This window comes from Mobula hypostoma, chromosome 17 (assembly GCF_963921235.1).
Source record: "Mobula hypostoma chromosome 17, sMobHyp1.1, whole genome shotgun sequence".
Classification (NCBI taxonomy): domain Eukaryota; kingdom Metazoa; phylum Chordata; class Chondrichthyes; order Myliobatiformes; family Myliobatidae; genus Mobula; species Mobula hypostoma.
Window position 1 is genome coordinate 8,283,757 of NC_086113.1, and position 23,981 is coordinate 8,307,737.

The 23,981-nt window shown below is 39.8% G+C and overlaps 1 protein-coding gene across 12 annotated transcripts in view; it reads left to right on the forward strand.

Annotated features, from left to right (window-relative positions):
- The window catches only part of LOC134357816 (RNA-binding motif, single-stranded-interacting protein 3), a 1,318,209-nt gene that overhangs the window by 1,285,687 nt on the left and 8,541 nt on the right, over positions 1 to 23,981 (forward strand). For 9 of the 12 annotated variants that reach the window (XM_063069497.1, XM_063069498.1, XM_063069502.1 and 6 more), the window contains 2 exons: positions 7,135 to 7,215; positions 20,377 to 20,504. In XM_063069497.1, coding sequence (XP_062925567.1) covers positions 7,135 to 7,215; positions 20,377 to 20,504 — 209 coding nt within the window. Of the gene's footprint in view, positions 1 to 7,134; positions 7,216 to 20,376; positions 20,509 to 23,981 lie in introns of those variants that run through there. The other 3 variants (XM_063069499.1, XM_063069508.1, XM_063069500.1) reach the window with 2 other exon arrangements.

The window sequence follows — 23,981 nt, forward strand, 5'->3', positions numbered from 1 at the left end:
CCCATATCAAAGTCAGGTTTATCATCACTCACGTCATGAAATTTATATTTTTTTTCCAGCAGTACTGTGCAAAAGTCTTAGGTACCCGAGCTATATATATGTGCCGAAGATTGACACGCTGTATTATACGACCTCTAGTCTCACTCATCTCGAGGGGACAGTGCCTGCTTGCATTTATCCTGTCTATACCCCTCATAATTTGTAAACCTCTACGAATCTTCCCCAAATAATATTTTGCAGATCTAACGTTATGGCACGTGGTTTTATGTCTTTTCTCATTTGTGTAATGTGAGCTGCACAATTCCATTGCAAAATCCAATCCATTAAAGGCTGTGCATTCTGGTGCCACGTCTCTAGAGGTGACGGAGCAGTCAGCCAAAAACCCAACACTGCGGGATTGTGAATTAACATGTCACTCACTCAGTCCGATGACAGTTGCTCTGCTTTCAAAGTGAAGTTAACAATGGAGGCTGAGACAGCCTGTCCTAGAGTTTACAGGAGTGAGTGAGAGTGTGAGTGTGTGTGTGTAGAAACCGTGGCAACACTTGTGGGTTGCCCCCAGCACATTGCAAACAGGAAAACAATGATGCAAACAATGCACTTCACTGTATATTTTGGTGTACATACAACAAATAAAGCTAATGTTTTAGATTACTGTGCAGAAGCCTTTAGCACATACAGTATATGTAGCTCGGGTGTCTAAAACCTTTGCACAGTCCTGTAGTGATTTTATGTATTGTACTGTACTGCTGCAAAAAAAAACAACAAATTTCATGACATATGTAAGTGATGATAAACCTGATTCTGATCTGGGTCTCTGTTGTGGACTGAGAGTGGGAAGGGGGCAGGGAGAGGGGAATCATGGTTGGGAAAAGGGGAAGGGAGAGGGGAGGAAGCAGAAAGAACCAGAGAGACATTCTGTAATGATCAATAAACCAATTGTTTGAAATCAAATAACCTTGCCTGGTATCTCAGGGATGGGTGTGTCTGCACCCATGCCACCCTGCCCCTGGTACTCCTTCTCTGCCACCTATCCCACACTCCTCCCGTGACATTCCACCCTCACCATTTCCAACACCCGCTTGCTCCCGCCAGATTTACAAACTCACTCTCCACTCCATCGTTGACAAATACAGTACTGTGCAAAAGCCCTGGCACCCCAGCTATATATATGTGCCTAAGACTTTTGCACAGTACTGTAATTTTATTTGCAGTTTTTTGTTTGCTCATCGGTGAAGGGATGAGATGTTGGGAGACCAGAGATGGTTTGCTGAGGCAGAAGGCAGCTTTGGGTACAGGCTGTGGATGTGGAAAAACATGGCTGTTCCATACTACTCTGACATCTATCTTGTGGATATTGCCCAGCGCAACAATTCAACCAGTTTTTTTTTAGTAATTTTTATGTTTTGCATGGTACTGCTGCCAGGAAACAACAAATTTCAGACATATCTCATTGATAATATACCCGATTGTGATTCTGTTTCATTATATGTCTCTCTGACACAAGACTGGTTCAGAGCTAAACACAAACTCGAGATTCTGCAGGTGCTGGAAATCCGGAGTATCACACACAAAATGCTGGAGGCACTCAACAGGTCGGGCAGCCCCTATGGAGAGGAATTACCAGTCATTGAGTCCTGATGAAGGGTCTCGGCTCAAAAAGTTGACTATTCATGGGAGCAGGTGGTGGAAGGTCGTACGAACAGCTGATGCATATTACAAGTCCTAGTTATGCGACCATTGACGTCAGGCAGACAATCTTTGAAGAATTTTGATAATGGCTGGGGTCACCCATCTTGTAAAGACACTGCCCTGAAGAAGGCAATTGTACACCACTTCTGTAGAAAAATTTGCCAAGAATAATCATGTTCATAGAAATTCCATGAGCGCCCATTTCATACAACACGGCACATAATGAACAAACTACTGACGCAACCAGCAGGGTAACGTTAAAGAAATCCACTTCCAAGTCCAATTTTACCTCTGATGTTTGAATTTCTCCTCCTTTAAGAAAATAGTCTGCACCTTTATTCTTCCTAGCAAAGTGCATTACCCCACACTTCTCTGTGCCATCTGCCATTTCTTTACCCACTCACCCTCACTGGCCCCATCAGTCACTTCAGAACCCACAGAACCAGAGGGGAACCAAATGTTCGTCAATCCCTAGAGCCTACTGGGAAGATGGATACTGCACTGACATGGAAGTAATTAAACTAATGAGGAAGATTGTTCAGATTCTTCAAACCAGATGCTTAAAATCACTGACGTTGGAAGTTTCACTTCAGACATCTTTTATGAATATACACAAAAAGAATGTGATGGAAAATTGAGTGCCTTCAGGGAGCAACTACAATAAATTTATTCTTATTAAAATATTGAAAAAAGTATTAATGAGCACTCCTTTAATTCTGGCACATCTATCTTTCAACTGGCTCCTGGGAATGCAGTATATATTACCTGTTTCTCATTGGTCCAGAACAGAGGCGTCAGCCATGTTGGTGGATTACATATTGATAAATTCGGCAGATTTCTCCCCCTGAAGGACAACAGTAGGACAGCTGGATTTTAACATCATTCCAGTAATTCTGTGCTCACCATCAACCAAGAATAGAAATTCCAGTGATGTAGTCTAGTGTCATATTTTATATATATGTATAGCAGAATGACTTTTGATGTAAACTAATCCACAATTTTGTTCCCTATCAGCATTTTTGTAATGTACTTTGTAAACATTGCTAAAATGAATATAATCACTCCATGACAAAGTGACCAAATATACACCCAGTGGCCACTTTATTAGGTACACCTGCTCGTTAATACAAATATCTAATCAGTCAATCATGTGGCAGCAATTCAATGCATAAAAGCATGCAGACATGGTCAAGAGGTTTATTTGGTGTTCAGACCAATGATCAGAATGGGGAAAAATATGATCGAAGTCACTTTGACTGTGGAAAGATTGTTGGTGCGAGACAGGGTGGTCTGAATACTCAGAAACTGCCGCTCTCCTAGGGTTTTCACAACAGTCTTTAGATTTTACAGAGAATGGTACAAAAACAAAAAAACTCCGATGAGCAGCAGTTCTGTGAGTGAAAACATCATGTTAATGAGAGAGGTCAGAGAAGAATGGCCAGACTGATTCAAGCTGACAGTGAGGTGACAGTAACTCAACTAACCACACGTTACAACAATGGTGTGCAGAAGAGCATCTCTGAATACTCAACATGTTGAACCTTGAAGTGGATGGGCTACAGCAGCAGAAGACCATGAACATACATTCTGCGTACACTTTATTAGTTACAGGAGGCTCCTAATAAAATGGCCACTGAGTGCAGATCCTATATTTTGTGCAGCCAGAAGATGCCTCCATTATCAAACAATTAACCATTAAAAATTGTAATTTACACAAAAATGTGGAAATGTCAGATCTAACGCAGAACCACAGCCTGGATCTTATGTACTGTAAACCTCTTGTTCTTAGTCCAAATCCACATCTTAGTCAGTTAATTGTACCTAAAAACATTTTCTTTTGTCTTTGCTTATTGTACCTCTCTTCCTCATAACTGATAACTCATTTGTAGTCCAAATATCAATACTTTATTTACATATATGTTCTTTGAGCATATTCAATGATTTTATCTCCATAGTAATCATGAGTTTGGAATTCCAAAGAGTCACAAACTTCAAAGAAAGAAAAACTCCTTAATTTACATCTTTAGACCATAAGACATAGGAGCACAATTAGGCCATTTGGCCCATCAAGTCTGCTCCACGATTTCATCATGGCTGATCCAATTTTCCTCTCAGCCCCAATCTCCTGTCTTCTCCCCATATCCCATCCCTTCATGTCCTGACCAATCAAGTATCTGTCAATCTCTGCCTTAAAATATGTAAAGACTTGGCCTCCTCAACCAGCTGTGGCAACAAATTCCACAGATTCACCACTCTCTGGTTAAAGAAATTCATCTTCTGGTCTAAAAGGTTGCCCTCTATTCTGAGGTTGTGTCCTCTAGTCCTAGATTCTCCCACCTTAGGAAACACCCTCTCCAGATCTACTCTATCAGAGCCTTTCAGCATTCGATAGGTTTCAATAAGGTCACCCCTCATTCTTCTGAATTCTAGTGAATACAGGCCCAGAGCCATCAAACGCTCTTCATATGAAAAGCCATTCAAACCTGGAATCATTTTAATGAACCTCCATTGAACACTCACCAGTTTCAGCACATCTTTTCTAAGATAAAGGGCCCAAACCTGCTCTCAATACTCCAAGTGAAGCTTCACCAGTGCTTTACAAAGTTTTAACATTACACCCTTGCTTTTATATTCTAGTCCTCTTGAAATGAATGCTAACATAGCATTTGCCTTCCTCACCTCTAACTCAACCTGCAAATGAACCTTTAGAAAATCATGCGAAGGACTCCCAAGTCCCTTTGCACCTCAGATTTTTGAATTTTCTCTCCATTAAGAAAATAGTCCACCTTTCGTTTCTTCTAAAAAAGTGCATGACCATACACTTCCAGACAGTCTATTTCACCTTCAACTACCTTGCCCATTCTCCTAATCTGTCCAAGTCCTTCTGTAGCCTCTCTAATTCCTCAAAGCTACCTGCCCCTCCGCCTATCTTCGTGTTGTCCACTAACTTTGCAATAAAGCCACTATTTCCGTCATCCAAGTCATCAGCATATAATGTAAAACGATGTCCCTTTAATGGACAACCATCTTGAAAAGATGAGGCAGCATGGTAATGTAGTGGTTAGCATGTCACAATCATGAATCTGGGTATAGTTCCTATCGCTGTCTGTAAGGAGTTTGTATGTTCTCCCTGTGACTGCATGGATTTCCTTCTGATGCTCCAGTTTCCTCCCACAATCCAAAGATGTACAAGTAGGGTCAGTGAGCTACAAGCATGTCATGTTGACGCCAGAGGGGTGGCAACACTTGCCCAACACAATCCTCACCGATGTTATATGAAGCAAATGACACATCTCACTCTATATTTCAATGTACATGTGACAAATAACGCTAATCTTTAAGTTACAAAATGCCCTTATGCAAATATGGTTGTTTTTAATGCTCAGAAATTTTTAATGATTTAATTTGTCACTCTGCCATTAAAGATATTTACTGCTGTCTAATTTATGGGATTGCTTCCTTCTCAAGGAATTAAAACTGTTAAAGAATAATTCCAATGCCTCTCTGGTGAGCTGTAACCGACAAATTCAGTGCAGCAAATCAGCATGAACAGCACTTGTGATTTCACTGCACTGATCAAGAGGAAAACTTGAATAAATGCTGTATTGGAAACTTAAATTTTGGGGGGAAGTTACAGAAGATTAAACACAGAAAAATAAAACCAGTGTTACAAGAATACAAGTAAAGTCAGAAGAAGGTAGATGAGCAGTATGGTACTTAAATTTATTCTATTTCCTGCATTGTTTCTTTGTTTCGTGGCTGTCTGTTGGAAGAAAAACCTCAGGGTTGTATACAGCATGCATACTTTGATAATAAAGGTAGTTCGAATCTTTGACTGTTTTATGGCGAATGTTACAGCACTAAAATGATGTACAGGAGTTGGACTGAATCATGTTTGGAAATAAGCTGCAGCCCCACAGACAGGAATTTGTCAGCAAGCTAAGAATTAGAGTTGAAACCCCTTCTTATAGGGCGTCTTGAGACACAACTCATTAGCCCCTCACTAACAGCCACTGGACTAGCAGTGAGAAAACCACCTTTCTCAAACTCTGTAGCCCTCAAGTCAGTATGACTTGGGTCCCACCAAAACCAGGAAGTTGGGATGTCTCAACCACCCAAACCCCAATCTGTGCGAATCCTGTGTAAATATTGCCCCTGTGCAACTAGCCATCAGCAAGAAATAACAGATTGTACATTGCATACAATTATAAAGAAAATATATTTACAAATTTCAGCTTTCTTGAACAGTTAGTAGGAAAAAGTAAAGAAAAACTAATAAAAAGGGCCCATTACAGTTGATCCAGTCCAAATGTGCACCTACGTTGGAGCTCATCTTGAAATTGTCTTTAACTCACACGTTGGACCCATGGTTTGTGTGAAAGCATACCACCTTCTGAATGTTGCTTGAAATCCCTCTCAAACACATGGGCTCCCCCATGGGATTATTGGTCCTTCCTCCTCAAAGCCATTCATCTGCACAAAGCACCTTATTCAATAGGAACAGCATCCTCAGCCATCTTTCCTTCTGTCTTCCAGCTGCCGCCAAAAAGACCTCAACCCATACCAGTGTCCGTCTCAATAACATCTGTCTAGCGTTCTCTGGAACCTTCTAATTCCACCATCCTAATAGGCTGACACAACATTCCTAAATTCAACAACATAGCCCCTTATTTTTAGCTTAAACCCAAACATGCTGAAAGCAGAACATACTGCTCTTACAGGACTGCTAAAATGAAGTATCTACAACACAGCAGTAAAAATCTTAACCAGGACATTATGGAGTCATAGAAAGTACAGCATAGAAACAGGGCCTTCGGCCCATCTAATCTGTGCCAAACCATTTAAATTGCCTACTCCCATCGACCTACACTGGGACAATAGACCTCCATATCCCTGAAATCCACATACCCATCCAACTTCCCTTAAACATTGAAATTGACCACTTATACTGGCTGCTCATTCCACATTCTCACAACCATCTGAGTGAAGAAGTTTGCTCTCATGATCCCCTTAATCTTTGCACTTTTCACCCTTAAACCACGACCTCTAGTTGTAATCTCATCCATCTTCAGTGGAAAAAGCCTGCTTGTATTTACCCTATCTATATCCCGCATAATTTTGTATAACTCTATCAAATCTCCTCTCAATCTTCTGCGTTCCAAGGAATGAAGTCCTAATCTACTCAGTCTCTCCTTATTAATTTCTTCTAATTCAGTTTGACTGTTGGGAAATTACACAAAGTCAAACACTTAAGTCATGTTACCTAGTAGTATTATTCAATATTACCAGATTGTCTTGGAATTTAATATCCCAATTTCTCATTCGTCTTTAATTTTCCCATTTTCTATGATTTTCTGCAACACGCTGAACTTTGAAAGTTTGTTTTTAATCATTGTTTCATCCAAGCAGAGAAGGTTCATGTAATGCTTTGTATTTTTACAGTACATGACTGCTGCCGCGCCTATGCAAGGGACCTACATTCCCCAGTACACTCCTGTGCCTCCAGCAGCTGTCCCTGTTGAAGTAAGTATATGGATTTTGTACTTCTTGATGATGCACACCTCACTTATGTAGTTACTTTAATCCAAAAAGTGATGAGTTTCATTACAATCCTGATAATTGGTAGCAAATCCTCCTGAGGCAAATGAGGTGCAATTTTTAATGCTTAACAATCCTACTCAAAGTAAGTCTGAGCAGCCTCAGCCCATTTCTTGTGGAAATGCTCGACTCACCTGCAGTTTCTTCTCACCACTACCATCAAATAGGAGATACAGATTCCTCAGGTTCCAAACCACCAGGTTCAAGAACAGTTATTACCCTATAACCATCAGGCTCCTGAACCAGAGTGGATAACGTCATTTACCTCAACACTGAACCTAAAGACTCACTTTCAAGCACTCTGCAACTCATGCTATCAGTATTATTTATTTATATATTCTTTGCGCAATATATATTTATACACATTGATTGTCAATTTTTATTTGTGTTGTTTTTCATACATACTACTGTATTTCTTTTTTTTGTGAATGCCTGCAAGAAAATGAATCTCAGGGTTGTATATGGAGATATATATGTACTTTAACAATAATTTGACTTTGATTTTGACTAGCATTATACTTCATATAAAGCACGCGCCATAGGTAGGAATTGCTCTGCATCACCAAGAAAGATTCCATTGCTATTTATAGGTACCCAGAATCAGCGCTCATAGAATTAAACCAGAGCTCTATTTATTTAGGAAATCCAGTTTCTGATATACAAGGATCTGGTGTGGAACTGCCATTTTTCGGATTTAAGTACAGAGCACCCTGTCCTTTCTCTCCTCCTTCCTCAACTATTCCATTCTCCCACTTTCTTTCCTTTGCCTACCATAGTGATCCATCTTCCTCTCTCCCATCTCCCTTCCATCCCCCCTCCCTCCCCATCTCCTTCCCTCCGTTCTCTCCCTTTCCCTTCCCCTTTTCAAATCGTCAAGTTTATTATCATAATAACTTACAAAAGTACAGATAAAATCTACAGATGGATTACACATAAATAAACAAACTAAAGTGCATAAATTAAATATTGTAAGGTACAAAGCAGATTAATCAGTGTCACTTTGAATGTGATGCTGCAGGGAGTTCAGAGGCCTAATGGCCTGAGGGAAGAAACTGTTTCTCACCCTGACCATTCTTGTTTTATGCATCAGAAGGTCAAAAAGGATCCTGGATGGATGGGTGGGATCCTTAATGATATTAAGGGCCCTGTGTACGCAGCGCTCATAACAAATGTCCCAATGGATGGTAGGGAGATCCCATATGATCCTCTCAGCTGTTCTCACAGTCCTTTGTAAGCATCTCGGATCCGATGCTTGACTGCTCCCATACCAGATGGAGATGCAGCTTGTCAGGACGGTGTCAATGGTGCTCCTATAAAATGCAGTTAAGATGGGTGGGGGTGGTGTCTTGCTTGTCTCAATCTCCTTAGGAAGTGGAGATGCTGCCGTGCCTTCTTTTTCAAAGTGGTGATTTTAAGGGACCAGGTAAGATCATCCATGATGCGAACTCCCAGAAACCTGGAACATTATCCTCCACCTTCCTCTTCCTCCCTCCCTCCCTCACCCACCCTCTCACAAACACCACTACCCCCCGCCCCCAAGCACCTCCCTTCTGGTCAAGGAGGATTGGAAGGTTACGGCAAACACTTTGAAAGGGAATTGTAGAGAAAGAGGAGGTTAATGCAGCAGAAATAAAAATCAGCTTAAAGTCTTGTTGAATAGTGTGAAGGGGCACAGTGGGGGAGGATTATAAACAGACTGTCCTGTTTCTATTTCCCACTGAACCTCTATTCTTGTCTCTGCTACTTACCCAGAGTTAATTCCACCCAGGCCTACTCACTTAATTAGCATAGTCAATCTTATATTGTACCTCCTTATCTTCTTCACTCGATCTATCAGGTCTACTACCTTACAATCTACTGAGATAGAACACAGAACATAGAATATTACAGCACAGTACAGGCCCTTCGGCTCATAGTGTTGTGTTGACCTTTTAACCTTTTCCAAGATCAATCTAACCCTTCCTTCCTACATAATCCTCCATTTTTCTATCATCCAGGTGTCTATCTAAGAATCTCTCAAATGCCCCTAATGTTTCTGCCTCTATCACAACCCCGGCAGTGTCTTTCATGCACAACTTTCTGCATTAAAAAACCTACACCTGACATCCCCCCTAAAATTTCCTCCAATGACCTTAATTCTGCCCCCTCATATTTTCCATTTTTGCCCTGGGAAAATGTCTCTTGCTGTCCATACGAACAGCATCCTCTTCTTCAGCAAAGGACACAGTCACAATTTCAGTCATTATCTCTGTCGCTAAGCATAAAATACCTTCAATTATCTAATTCTTGCATCATTATCATCATTACATGCCGTGACGTGGGCAATCATGGTCTACAACAGAAGTGATTTGCCACCATCTTAATTAACCCCTCCAATTCTTACTGTCACACCAGCTTATAAAGACTCTTAGATTCCCTTTTGTATCAACTGCCTTTTTGCACTCACATTTTGCTTGTATTACTTCCCTCTTTGTGAGCTGCCTCAGTGTATTGTATTTGGCCTGGCTAGGAATCAAGTTTCTTATCACCAACATATGTCGTGAAATTTGTTGTTTTGTGACAGCAGTAGAGTGCACTGCATAAACTATACTATAAATTAAAAATAAGAAATATATTGTATAAAAATGAATTAAATTAATATTAATATAGAACACTCCCACCTTTTTTTCTTTTTATCAATCTCTCTCCTTTTTTCATTTAGAAAGTTCTGCTTTTTGGTTCTTTCCTCCACCCTCCCACACACCCTCACACCTCCACGATAATTTGAGAAATAGAGCCATCAGAAAGTACAGCATAGAAACAGGCCTTTTGGCCCATTAGTCTGTGCTGAACCATTTAAGCTGCCTCTTTCCATTGACCTGCACCTGGACCCTAACCCTCCATACCCCTACCATCCACGTACCTATCTAAACTTCTCTTAAACATGGAAATCAATCTCACATGTAACACTTCTGCTGGCAGCTCATTCCACACTCTTACAACCCCCTGAGTGAAGAAATTTCCCTTCATGTTCCCTTTAAACTTTTCACTTTTCACTCTGCTTGCATTTACCCTGTCTGTACCCTTGTAATTTTGTATACCTCTATCAAATCTCCTCTCAATCTTATATGTTCCAAGAAATAAAATCCTAACTGTTTAATCTTTCTATATTACTCAGGTCCCCCAGACCCTGCAACATCCTTGTAAATTTTCTCTGTACTCTTTCAACTTAATTACATCTTTCCCCTAGGTAGATGCACACAATATTCCAAAGTAGACCTCATCAATGTTTTATACAACTTCAACATAACATCCCATCTACTGTATACTTTGATTTATGAAGACCAATCTGCCAAGAGCTTTCTTTATGACCCTATCAACCTGTGACGCCCCATCCAACGAATTATGTACTTGTATACCCAGATTCCTTTGTTCTACCACACTCTTCAGTGACCTATTCACTGTGTAAGACCTACCCTGGTTGGTCCTACTTAAGTGCAACACCTAGCAGTAGTCTGCATTAAATTCCATCTGCCATTTCTCAGCCCATTTGTCCAGCTGGTCCAGATCCTGCTGCATGCCATGATAGTCCTCCTTGGTGTCCACTACACCCTTGATCTTGGTGTCTTCCACAAATTTGCTGATCCACTTAACCACATTATCATCCAGATCGATGACAAACAACAACAGGCCCAGCACCGATCCTTGTGGCACTCCACTAATCACAGGCCTCCAGTCGACAAGCAACCATCTACTACCACTTTCTGGTTTCTCCCACAAAGGCAATGTCTAATCCAACTTACTACCTCATCTTGAATGCCGAGTGACAGAAACTTCTTGACAAATCTCCCATGTGGGACCTTCTCAAATGTCTTGCTAAAGTCCATGTAGACAACATCCACGGCCTTGCCTTCATCCACTTTCCTGGGAACTTCCTCACAAAACTATAAGATTGGTTAGACATGACCTACCACACACAAAGCCATGCTGACTATCATTAATCAGTCCATGCCTATCCAAATACTCATATATCCAGTCCCTTAGAATACCTCCCAATAACTTTCCCACTACTGATGTCAGGCATACCAGCTTATATTTTTAGAGCCTTTCATGACATTGGCTATCCTCCACTCCTCCGGCACCTCAAGATTATTTAAATATCTCTGCTAGGGCCCTGGCAATCTCTGCACTTGCCTCCCGCAGGGTCCGAGGGAGCACCTTGTCAGGCCCTGGGGATTGATCCACCCTAATTTGCCTCAAGCCAGCAAACACCTCCTCCTCTGTGATCTGTATAGAGTCCATGGAGTTGATGCCTTTTTGCCTCACTTCTATAGACTTTGTGCCCATCTCCTGAGTAAGTACAGATGCAAAAATGGATTTAAGATCTCCCCATCTATTTTGGCTCTATGCATGGATTACCACTCTGATCTTCCAGAGGACCAATTTTGTCCCTTGCAATCCTTTGCTCTTAACATATCTGTGGAATCGCTAGGATTTTCCTTCACCTTGTCTGCTACGGCAACCCCATGCTTTCTTTGTGTCCTTTTGATTTCTTTCTTAAGTGTTCTCTTGCATTTCTTATACTCCATAAGCACCCCATTTGTTCCTACTTGCCTATACCTGCAATGCACCCACTTTATTTTCTTAACCAGGACCTCAATATCTCTTGAAAGCCAAGGTTCCCTACACTTGTTATCTTTACCTTTTATTCTGACAGGTGCATACAAGCTTTGTACTCTCAACATATCACTTTCAAAGTCCTCACACTTAACAAGTACACCTTTGCCAGAAAACAGCCTGTCCCAATACACACTTGCCAGTTCCTTTCTAATACTATCAAAATTGGCCTTTCTCCAATTTAGGATCTCAAGCCACAGACCAGACCTATCTGTTTGTGTAAATACTTTGAAATTAATGGTACTTTAGATTTAAGGCTGAATTTATTTTCCAACAGAAAAGTATTACATTTACAGTTTGTAAGTGTTTCTGAATTTCAAGAGCATTAAGAAAAACTGCAACAAATCTAGCAGCTGGCAATGCTTGAGAGTAGGACTTTGCTGTCTGTCAAAGCATCTGTGGGAATTTCAGCTTCTCTATTGTATCGTTCAAAGTGTGAGCCAGATAAATATCTGTGCTTCTTCCTATAGGTGCCGCCTGGCCTGCTGCGTTCCACCAGCATTTTGTGTGTGTTGCTAAATCCTGCCCTTTCTTTGTATAGTGAATGGAGCCCATTCACATCCTAAACTACTTGACTAGACCATAGTGACTTCTGTTAAAGTTTGTAACAATAATATTTCTCAGATATATTAAAAATATATCTATTGAGTTTATTTTACATTTTGCCCTGACTGAGGAGTTGCCTTTTTGTTTTAGTGGCTTAATATGTCTCGGCACATGTTCCTTAACTGTTGAATATTCATGCTCCTGTTAATATAAAAACACAACTTTTACAGTTGCAATATTTCTGATACTGTCAGTCTGCTATCATATTGAAATTAGCATGTTTGCCTGTGCTGTCTGACAGTGTTTGTGTTGGGTTTCTGTGTGTGTGTCTCATCAAAAAGTCATTCATGTCATTTTACAATCTCTGCACAAGCACAACATAATCATACACACAAAAAAAAATCAACATCATTTAGACTTTCATTCCTTGGTTTACATTCAGCTTTGACTTTGTACTTGTAACTTCAAGCTCAATCACATCTGTCTCATGTTGAGCACCTTCACATTGTCTAATGAGGACAATAGATGAGAATGGAAGCTACTTTGCAAGAATATTTTAAAGGCAAACTGCCTGCTGCATTACCTCTTATACATAATTTATATCTTTAAAAATATCTGACTTTTCTGGTACATAAACAGTTTCTTGCAGAGCAAAGAGCGATACGGCACAGAAACAGGCATTTCAGCCAACTATTTCCATGCCAACCATAAAGGAGGGGAACGTCGAATAAAATAACCATAAAATAACTCCCTATGCTACTCTCAGTCAATGGTAAGAAAGATGATGAACAGCTGAAGGGTGTTTCTGGGACTGGAGGACCTGCGTTATAAGGAAAAATTGAATAGATTAGGACTTTATTCCCTGGAACATAGAAGATTGAGACGAGATTTGTTGGAGGTATACAATGTTATGAGGGGTATAGATAGGGTAAATACAAGCATGCTTTTTCCATTGTGCTTGGGTGGGACTACAACTAGAGGTCATGGGTTAAGGCTAAAAGGTTTAAGGGGAACATGAGGGCAAACTTTTTTTACTCAGAGGGTCGTGAGAGTGTGGAATCTCTCAGTTCGATGGGATCAGGCAGAATAATAGTTTGGCACCAACTATCCGGGTTGAAGGGTCAGTTTCTGTGATGTTCTGTAACCGTATGACTCTAAGTTGAGCATTGATTCCATGTATTGATCAATGGCACAAAGGTCATGCACTTAACAGGCCTGGTATTATTAGTCGCATTTTTCTCAACTGACCACTCGTGGTCAAGTCAAGTCAAGTCTATTGTCATTTCGACCGTAAGCTGCTGGTACAGTACACAGTAAAAATGAAACAACGTTCCTCCAGGACCATGGTGCTACATGAAACAACACAAAACTACACTAAACTATGTGAGACAACACAAGGCTACACTAGACTACATAAAACAACATAAGAACTGCACTAGATTACAGACCTGCACAGGACTACATAAAGTGCACAAAACAGTGCAGGGCAGTACAATAATTAATAAGCAAGACAATAGTCACAGTAGAGGACAAATTACAATATAATAATAAATGATGTAGATGTCAGTCTAGACTGAGTATTGAGGAGTCTGATGGTTTGGGGGAAGAAACTATTGCACAGTCTGGTCGTGAGAGCCCGAATGCTTCAGTCCCTTTTGCCAGATGGCAGGAGGGAGAAGAGTTTGTGTGAAGGGCGTGTGGGGTCCTTCACAACACTGTTAGCTTTGTGGGTGCAGCGTGTGGTGTAATTGAAGCTATCAGAGCTCCCTGCATTCTTAAGGGGCTAATTTTTGTCAGGGATTCTTTTATCTTTAAGAACATGTCATACTGCTGAGGCTACCAGCCCGATTAGGGGAACCAAGTATAACGTGCTTGGTAGAACAGAGATGTGGGCATCTTGGTTGTTAGGGACAAGTTGGGCCAAAGAGCCTGCTTCCATACTGCGTGACACTATGACTATGAGGGAAAATCTAATTCAAGATAAAGATCCTCAATTAAAGCTGCAGTAATGATTCAGTAGCTGAATGAGCACGTGACATACTGACTAAAAGGGCAGTTGTATTTGCCAGCTTGTGGTGAACTAGTTGAGTCATAACGAGAGATAACAAGTGGTGTTGCTACCTACACAGAAATCAACAACAAGCTGGAGATAATTTTGATTTTGATACAAATCAGAGATGCAAAATGGGGCAGCATGCTGATGGCTAGTGTACTGCCTCTACAGTGCCATCAACCCGTTTCCACTGTCTGTAAGAGTTTGTACGTTCTCCCCAACGTGGTTCCATTCCCTCCCACATTCTAAAGGTTAGTCGGGTAATTGGTCACATAGGTGTAATTGCACAGCTCGGGCCCATTGGGCCAGAAGGGCCTGTTATCGTGATGTAACTCTAAATAAAATAAAAATTGTATCAAATGTGCTGCTGATTTGACAATGAACACAGAACATATAAAACCTACAGCACATTACAGCCCCTTCAGCCCACAATGTTGTGCCGACCATGTAACCTACTCTAGAAGCTGCCAGGAAACTCCCGACTGCATAGCCCTCTATTTTATTTTTCTAAGCTCCATGTACCTATCTAAGAGTCTCTTAAAAGACCCTATTATAATCACCTCTACCACCTTCACTGGTAGTGCATTGCACACACCCACCACTCTCTGTGTGAAAAACTTACGTCTGACATCTCCCTTGTACCTACTTCCAAGCACCCTAAAACTATGCCCCCTCTTGTTAGCCATTTCAGTCCTGGGAAAAAGCCTCTGGCTCTCCACATAATCAATGCCTCTCATCATCTTATACAACTGAATCAGGTCACCTCTTATCCTCCGTCACTCCAAGCAGAAAAGGCCAAGTTCACTCAACCTATTCTCATAAGGCATGCTCTCCAATCCAGGCAACATCCTTGCAAATCTCCTCTGCACTCTCTCTATAGCATCCACATTCTTCCTGTACTGAGGTGACCAGAACAGAACACAGTATTCTGAGAGGTCTAACTAAGGTCTTATATAGCTGTAACATTACCTCACGGCTGTTGAACTCAATCCCATGACTGATGAAGGCCAACACACCATACACCTTCTTAACAACACTGTCAACCTGCGCAGCAGCTTTGAGTGTCCTACGGACACAGACCCCAAAGTCTTGTTAATCCTCCACACTACCAGGAGTCTTACCATTTTACACTTCGCTTTTTTTAAATATAATTTTTATTGAATTTTCAAAATGAATACATGAAAAGATAGTGTCTACCCTCCCCCCTCCCCTTAACCCTCCCCCCCCCCCCATATATATAGTCCTACCTAAAAAAGAAGAAAAAAAAGAAAAAGAACCGCCTGGGTATTGGAAGGTTTCCACATGCTCCATGGAGTTCAAAATAAATTTGGTATACTTATTCGTTACTTTCCTCAAGGGACCAAGATCTTTATTGGAGCACTTAAATATGCCATCCTATCTTTTGTAAATAAGGGTGCCAAATATTCAGAAATGTTACATATTTATCTCTTAAATTATAAGTAATTTTTTCGAGTGGAACAGAACTAGCCATTTCATTATTCCAACGATTCATACTTAAACACGAATCAGATTTCCAAGTAACTGCTATAGTCTTCTTAGCTACTGCCAATGCAATTTTTATGAATTCTTTCTGATATTTATTCAATTTAAGTTTCGGCTTTATCCCTTCAATATCACCTAATAGAAATAATACAGGGTTATGTGGAAGTTGAGTTCCAGTAATTTGTTCCAATAAGACTCTTAAATTTATCCAAAAGGGTTGAATTTTAAAACAAGACCAAGTAGAATGTAAAAAAGTACCAATTTCTTGATTACACCGAAAGCATTTATCGGATAGATTTGAATTTAATCTATCTATTTTTTGTGGTGTAATATATAATTGGTGTAAAAAATTATATTGTACTAATCTAAGTCGAACATTTATTGTATTTGTCATACTGTCAAGACAGAGTCTTGACCATTTTTTTTCATCAATATTAATATTCAGATCTGTTTCCCATTTTTGTTTCGACTTATGGATTCCTTGTTTAATTGTCTGTTCTTAAATCAAATTATACATACAAGAAATAAATTTTTTAATTTTCCCTTTTTGAATTAAAGTTTCAATTTCATTAGGTTTTGGCAAAAACATTGTTTGACCCACCTTACCTTTTAAGTAAGCCCTTAATTGAAGGTAACAAAGGAAAGTATTATTTGATATTTTATATTTATCCTTTAATTGTTCAAATGACATCTATATACCTCGTTCATAACAATCTCCTATAAATTTAATCCCTTTTTGGTACCAATTATATAAAAGTTGATTGTCCATTGTAAAAGGAATAAGTCTGATTTGGAACAAAGGTCTCCTTGCTAATAAAGATTTCTGTATTTCATTATCAACATTCATCTTATTCCATAGATCAATCAAATGTGTTAATATAGGAGATTCTTTCTTTTCCCGTATCCATTTAGATTCCCATTTATATATAAAATCTTCAGGTCTATTTTCTCCTATCTTGTCTAATTCTATTTTAATCCATGCTGGTTTTCAATCATCGAAAAAAGATGCAATAAATCTAAGTTGATTTGCTTTATAATAATTCTTAAAGTTTGGAAGTTGTAACCCTCCTAACTCAAATTTACATGTCAACTTTTCCAATGATATTCTTGACATTTTACCTTTCCAAAGAAATTTTCTCACACATTTATTTAACTCTTGAAAAAAATTTCTGTGGCAATTGTATTGGTAATGTTTGAAACAAACACTGTAATCTAGGAAATATGTTCATTTTTACAACATTGACTCTACCTACTAATGTTATTGGTAGTATCATCCATTTGTCAAGATCTTCTTGAATTTTTTTTTCAATAGTGGTAAATAATTAAATTTATATAAATTCTTTACATCATTATCAAGTCTTATACCCAAATACTTTATACCATTTACCGGCCATCTAAATTGGGTTACTAACTGACATTGGCTATAGTCTCCTTTAGTAAGAGGTAAAATTTCACTTTTATCCCAATTTATTTTATAACCTGATACCTTCCCATATTCATCCAATCTAGAAGATAATTTATGTAACGAATGTTGTGGGTTTGTTAAATAAATCAAAACATCATCGGCAAAAAGATTAATTTTATATTCCTCCTGATTGACTCTAAAACCCGTAATATCTGGATCAATTCTGATTAATTCTGCTAATGGCTCTTTCGCCAGTACAAATAAAGCAGGTGATAATGGACAACCTTGTCTAGTTGACCTTTTTAACTGGAATGGTATTGAAATTTGAGAGTTTGTCACTACTTTAGCCTTAGGGTTAGAATTTAAAATTTTAATCCAATTTATAAAAGATGTTCCTAACCCATATTTTTCTAATACTTTAAATAAAAAATCCCATTCTAATCTATCAAATGCTTTTTCTGCATCCAAGGCTACTACTATACTCTTCTCGTCCCTTTTTTGTGCCAAATGAATTATACTGAGTAGCCGAGTTACATTATCTGCCAATTGTCTATTTTTAATAAATCCTATTTGATCCATATGTATTAATTTTGGTAAGTATTTAGATAATTTATTCGATAAAATTTTTGCTATTATTTTATAATCCGTATTCAATAAAGAAATAGGCCTATATGATGTTGGTTTCATAGGGTCTCTGTCTTTTTTTGGCAATACTATTACAATCGCTGGTGAAAAAGATTCTGGGAGTTTATGTGTTTTTTCTGCTTGACATATTAACTCCATAAAGAGAGGAAATAATAAATCTTTAAACTTTTTATAAAATTCAGGTGGAAAACCATCTTCTCCTGGAGATTTATTACTTTGAAGTGATCCTAAAGCTTCTTCAACTTCTTTTAATGTAAAAGGCATATCTAATCCCTTCTGTTCTTCCGAATTCAATTTTGGAAGTTACTTGTGATAAAAACCTTTCTATCTTATTAACATCATTTTGTGATTCTGATTGATATAATTCAGAATAAAAACTTTTAAAGGTTTCATTTATTTCAAGAGGTTTATAAGATATTTTATTTATGCTTTATTATCCTTTATTAATGACAATAATAATGACTGATAAGGAAGAAGTGGCTTATAGATGGAGATTTAATTCAACATTATTAAAACGTCAAGATTTTTGTGATTTTATGAAAAAGCAGATCCAATTTTTTTTGGATACAAATTTTCATTCAGTGGATGATAAATTTATATTATGGGATGCAATGAAAGCATATTTGAGGGGCCAGATAATAAATTATACATCTAAAATTAAGAAAGAATATATGGCAGAATTAGATCAATTGGAAAAAGAGATTACAAAACTAGAAAAAGAATCTCAAAGTTATATGTCAGAAGAAAAACGAAAGCAACTTGTCAATAAGAAGTTACAATACGCTTCAGACATATAGAATGGAAAAAGCAATTATAAGAGCTAAGCAAAGGTATTATGAGTTAGGTGAGAGAGCACATAAAATTCTTGCCTGGCAGTTAAAAACAGAACAAGCTTCCAAAACAATAAATGCAATTAGAACAAGCGCAAATAAAATATCTCATTTTACACTTCATGTTAATTCAAAATGGGCATAAATTGGATAAATAGGCAAAGCTCTTTCGCAAGGTAGGGGAGCTAAAACTTGAGGGCACAGTTTTAAGGTGAGAGTGGAGAAATAGATATGAAGAAGGTTTAAGGAGTAAATCTTTCTTTACGGATAGTGAATATTTGGATTGAGCTGCCAGAATGATAGTGGAGCAGACACAACGTCGAAATTTCCTAATTTTTCTTTTAAAAGTCTGCTTAATTCATCTTCATTATACATAACTAGACTGGTTCAGACTATACTAAATGGGTAATCTCTGTTAAGGATATGTTTAATTTGCTTTGATGGTATTAGAATGACTTTATTCAACCAAACTGCAGAAAATGAATAGATTGCCTTGGAGATGTTAATAACTGTTCAATCTGGCATTCTAAGGTTGCACTTTTAACAAAGTTGCCATCACGAGTGGCACGTTATAGCAGCTAAAGTAATGCTTCAGAGCACTAGCAAACTGGGTACAATTCCTGCCGCTGTCAATAAAATGGATGTTCTTCCCATAACCAGGTGGGTTTCCTCTAGATGCTCTGGCTTCTTCCCACTTTCCAAAGAGATACAGGTTAATAGGTCACATTGGTTACATTGGTGTAACTGAAGGCAGTGCAGATCGTTGGGCTGGAAAGGCTTGTTACTGTGCTGTATCTCTAAAAAAGTTAAGCAAGTTTATTTTGGATAGCTGTCTGGATAGGAACGGCATAGAGGGATATGGACAGTTGTGGGCATATAAGATTATCATAGATATGAAATACACTGCCAGGTGTGATGGTAGACACAGATACATTCAGGACATTTAAGAATCTATCTGATAGGCACATTAATAATAGAAAATTGGAGGCTTATGTAGGAGGGAAAGGTTAGATTGATCTTAGAACAGGTTAAAGGGTCAACACAGTATTTGAGACTGAAGACCCTGTACTGTGCTGTACTTTCCTCTGGTTAGTGTTCTTCTAATCTCACTATTTAATAAAGAGCTCTTTATTCTCAGACTATGCCCCTTAGTTCTAGCTAAGCCCACCTGAGGAAATACCGTCTCCCCATCCAGCATCTTGAAAGGATCTTGGAGTAGGTTAAGGAGTCGGCACAACACTGTGGGCCAAAGGGCCTGGAGGCATATACCTCTTGGTTGGCATGGAAGAGGTGGGCAGTTTCTCTGATGTATGATTCTTTTCTGGGAGGGGAAGATTGCTGTCTCTCCCTTCGCAGAAACCGGTGCTCCTGAGGTTTCGTGATGGACTATGTCACCACACCGGAGGTGAGTAGCGGTCTCAACCATTTTGCTTCCTTCCTAACTTCAGGGTGTTGTTGCTGATACCTCCCCACAGACGGTAGCGCCTTCATCACAGGAAGCCAGTGGCCAACAGCAACAGATACCAGTGGAAACAACCAATGAACATGCGCCTACCTACTCTTACCAACAAGCTAAGTGAGTAATCTTTCTGGTGTTGGTGTGTTAGTGTGAAGGCTAAAGAAAAAATGAGTGTATCAAGATTCTAACAGGTGACTGTGATGCAATCTGCTATCGTCAATAATTGGAGTAATCAATAGTCATGATAATAGTAATAATCATAGTAACAATAGTCATGATCATACTCATAATAGTCAGGATAATGATAATAGTAATCGATAATAATGATTGGAGGTTGGAGTTATCAACAGTCATACAATCAATCCAACCTGGATTAGAGGACATGTCTTATGAGGAGGAAAGGTTGAGTGAGCCAGGGCTTTCCTCTTTGGAGCAAAGGAGGATGAAAGGAGATGACTGTGTAAGATGTAAAGAGGCAAAAAGAGAGTGAACAGCAATAGCTAATGTGTGGATTACTTTTGAGGTGATTGAAGGGAAGTTTGGGGGGAGATCAGAGGTGAATTTTTTACTCAGAGTGGTGGGTGAGTGGAACACCCTGCCAGGGGTGGTGGTAGAGGCAGATACATTAGGGACATTTAAGAAACTCTTTGATAGGCACATGAATAATTGAAAAATGGAGGGCTGTGTAGGAGGGAAGAGATGGATTGATATCGAACACGATAAAGTCTGCAGATGCTGAAAATCCAAAGCAACACATACAAAATGCTGAAGGAACTCAGCAGGTCAGGCAATATCTATGGCAATGAATAGATAGTTGATTGTAAACACAAAATAATCTGCAGATGCTGGGGTCCTCCTCTCTTGCCACCCTACACCTGTCCCTACACCTCCTCTCTTGCCACCATTCAGGGCCCCAAACAGTACTTCCAAGTGAGGCAACACTTCACTTGTGAGTCTGTTGGGGTCATCTATTGCATCCGGTGCTCCCGGTGTGGCCTCCTCTACATTGGTGAAACCCGACGCAGATTGGGGGACCGCTTCGTCGAGCACTTCCGCTCCGTTCACCAAAACAGACAGGATCTCCCAGTAGCCACCCACTTCAACTCTGCTTCCCACTCCCATTCAGATATGTCCATACATGGCCTCCTCTACTGCCATGATGAGGCTAAACTCAGGTTGGAGGAGCAACACCTCATATACCGTCTAGGTAGTCTCCAGCCCCTTGGTATGAACATAGAATTCTCCAACTTCCGGTAATTCCCTCCCCCCTCCCTTCCCCTATCCCTATGTCACTCTGCCCCCTCCCCCAGCTGCCTATCACCTCCCTCATGGTTCCGCCTCCTTCTACTACCCATTGTGTTTTCCCCTATTCTTTCTTCACCTTTCCTGCCTATCACCTCCCTGCCTCCCTTCTCCCACCCCTTTATCTTTCCCCTTACCGGTTTTTCACCTGGAACCTACCAGCCTTCTCCTTCCCACTCCCCCGACCTTCTTTATAGGGCCTCTGCCCCTTCCCCCTCCAGTCCTGACAAAGGGTTCCGGCCCGAAACATCGACCGATCTTTTCCACGGATGCTGCCCAACCTGCTGAGTTCCTCCAGCGTGTCGTGAGAATAGATAGTTGATGTTTTGGGTCGAGACCATTCTTCTAGGGTTCTCACAACATTGTGAGCTGAAGGACCCACAATACTAATCTATGTTCTATATTCAATCTACAGTTGTCAAAACAAACAGAATGTTTATCAGTTTGTACATCTGGTTGCTTTGGTGTTGGCAGACATACTCATGGCTCCGGATCAATGGTTCAGGCGTCTAACTGCAAGGCCACTCTAGTAGTCTACCTAAACGGTCATCAGTACTTTGCCCAATGCTTCTTTCAGTGAAATCCTTGGGAAAAAAATCCTGCCAATTTGTTTGGCATGGTGTAGTAAGATGCATGCCATCATAATGGAAATGTAAGATGTGATTTTCAGTTCCACAAAGGGCTGTGCAGCATCGAGGGTATTCCACAGTGCTTTGTGACTAACAGAGTCAGAGGATCTAGTCCGGCAAGAAAAGGTCAACTGTACTGATTAGTGCTGCTTCCTGTGTTTTTCTTCAAGTTATCATACGATATAGGTCATGTTTTGGGCCCCATATCTAAGAAAGGCTCTGCGGGCATTGGAGAGGATCCAGAGGATGTTCATGAGAATGATTCCAGGAATGAAAGAGTTAGTGCATGAGGAATGGAACTTAGAAGAATAAAGGATGGTCTCATTGAGACCTATTGATTATTGAAGATGGAGTGGATGTGGAGAGGATGTTTCTTGTAGTGGGAGAGTCTAGGACTAGAGGGCAAGTCTCAGAATGCAAGTACATCCCTATAGAACAGATAGGAGGAGGAATTGCTTTAGTTAGAGACTGGTGAATCTGTGGGATTCATTACAACAGTCAGCTAAGTCATTGGGTATATATTAAGGAGAGGTTGATAGGATTTTGATTAGTAAGGGCATCAAAGGTTACAGGAAAAAGGAAGGAGCATGAAGTCGAGAGGGAAAATAAATCAGCCACAATCAAATAGTCAGGCAGATGCAATTGACCACGTGGCCTAATTCTGCTCCTGTGGCAAACTGAGTATCCTGATACATAGTTAGAAATGGACAATTGTTGCTGGCCTTCACATCTCCTATGAAGAATTAATTTTAGTTTTGATCTGTATTCCTCAGAGTCTGTTGTCTGCCTTGCAAGCTGGAAGTACAAATAGGCAGAAAGGAGCTGATTTTGAATTTAACTTTCTTGAGTGCAGTTATATTTCTTCAGTGAGCAATTATTTCTTTAAGCCGAGTTGTTGGGCATAGTATTTTTAACCAAGAAGGCACAGAAGATATAGTTCTATTTGTTGGCTTATCAAATTCAATACTCCTATGAGTTAGGTAGGGGGAAATTTTCAGAAAGACAGTTCAGGATTATTTTCACACATGTCCTCCCCAGGGTTCTGTTCCTGCAAACTGTATGTAATCTGTGCAGTTTGCAAGTCAGAAATGTGGCCGTGAACTGGGTTCAGACACGCAAAAGATGCCTGCAGCCCCACAGCAGTGGGCAAATCTCTGTCCCACCGGTCTTCCACATGTTCGTATGTAAGGCTGTATATAAGTTAAGCACATGTAAAATTAAAATCACCTACTATCATAACCTAATGTTTTTGTATCTCTCTACATGGTTGCTCCTCTTAATCCCGCTGACTATTGGGTGGTCTATAAATTCATCCCACTGATGTGGTTATCCCTTTCTTGTTCTTCAATTCTACCCATCTAGCCTCAGTCTAGGCATCACACGTAGATAGGGTCATAAAGAGAGATTTTGGCACATGGATCTTCATAAATGAAAGCACTGATTACAGGCGTTGGGAAGTTATGTTGAAGTTGTATAAGATGTTAGTGAGGTCTAATTTTTGAGTATTATGTCCAGTTGTGGTCACCTACCTACGGGAAAGACATCAATAAGCCTGAAAGATTACAGAGAATATTTACAAAGATGTTGCTGGGATTTGAGGACCTGAGTTATAGGGAAAGGTTGAATAGATTAGGACTTTAATGCAAACAGGCTTTCCCCACTG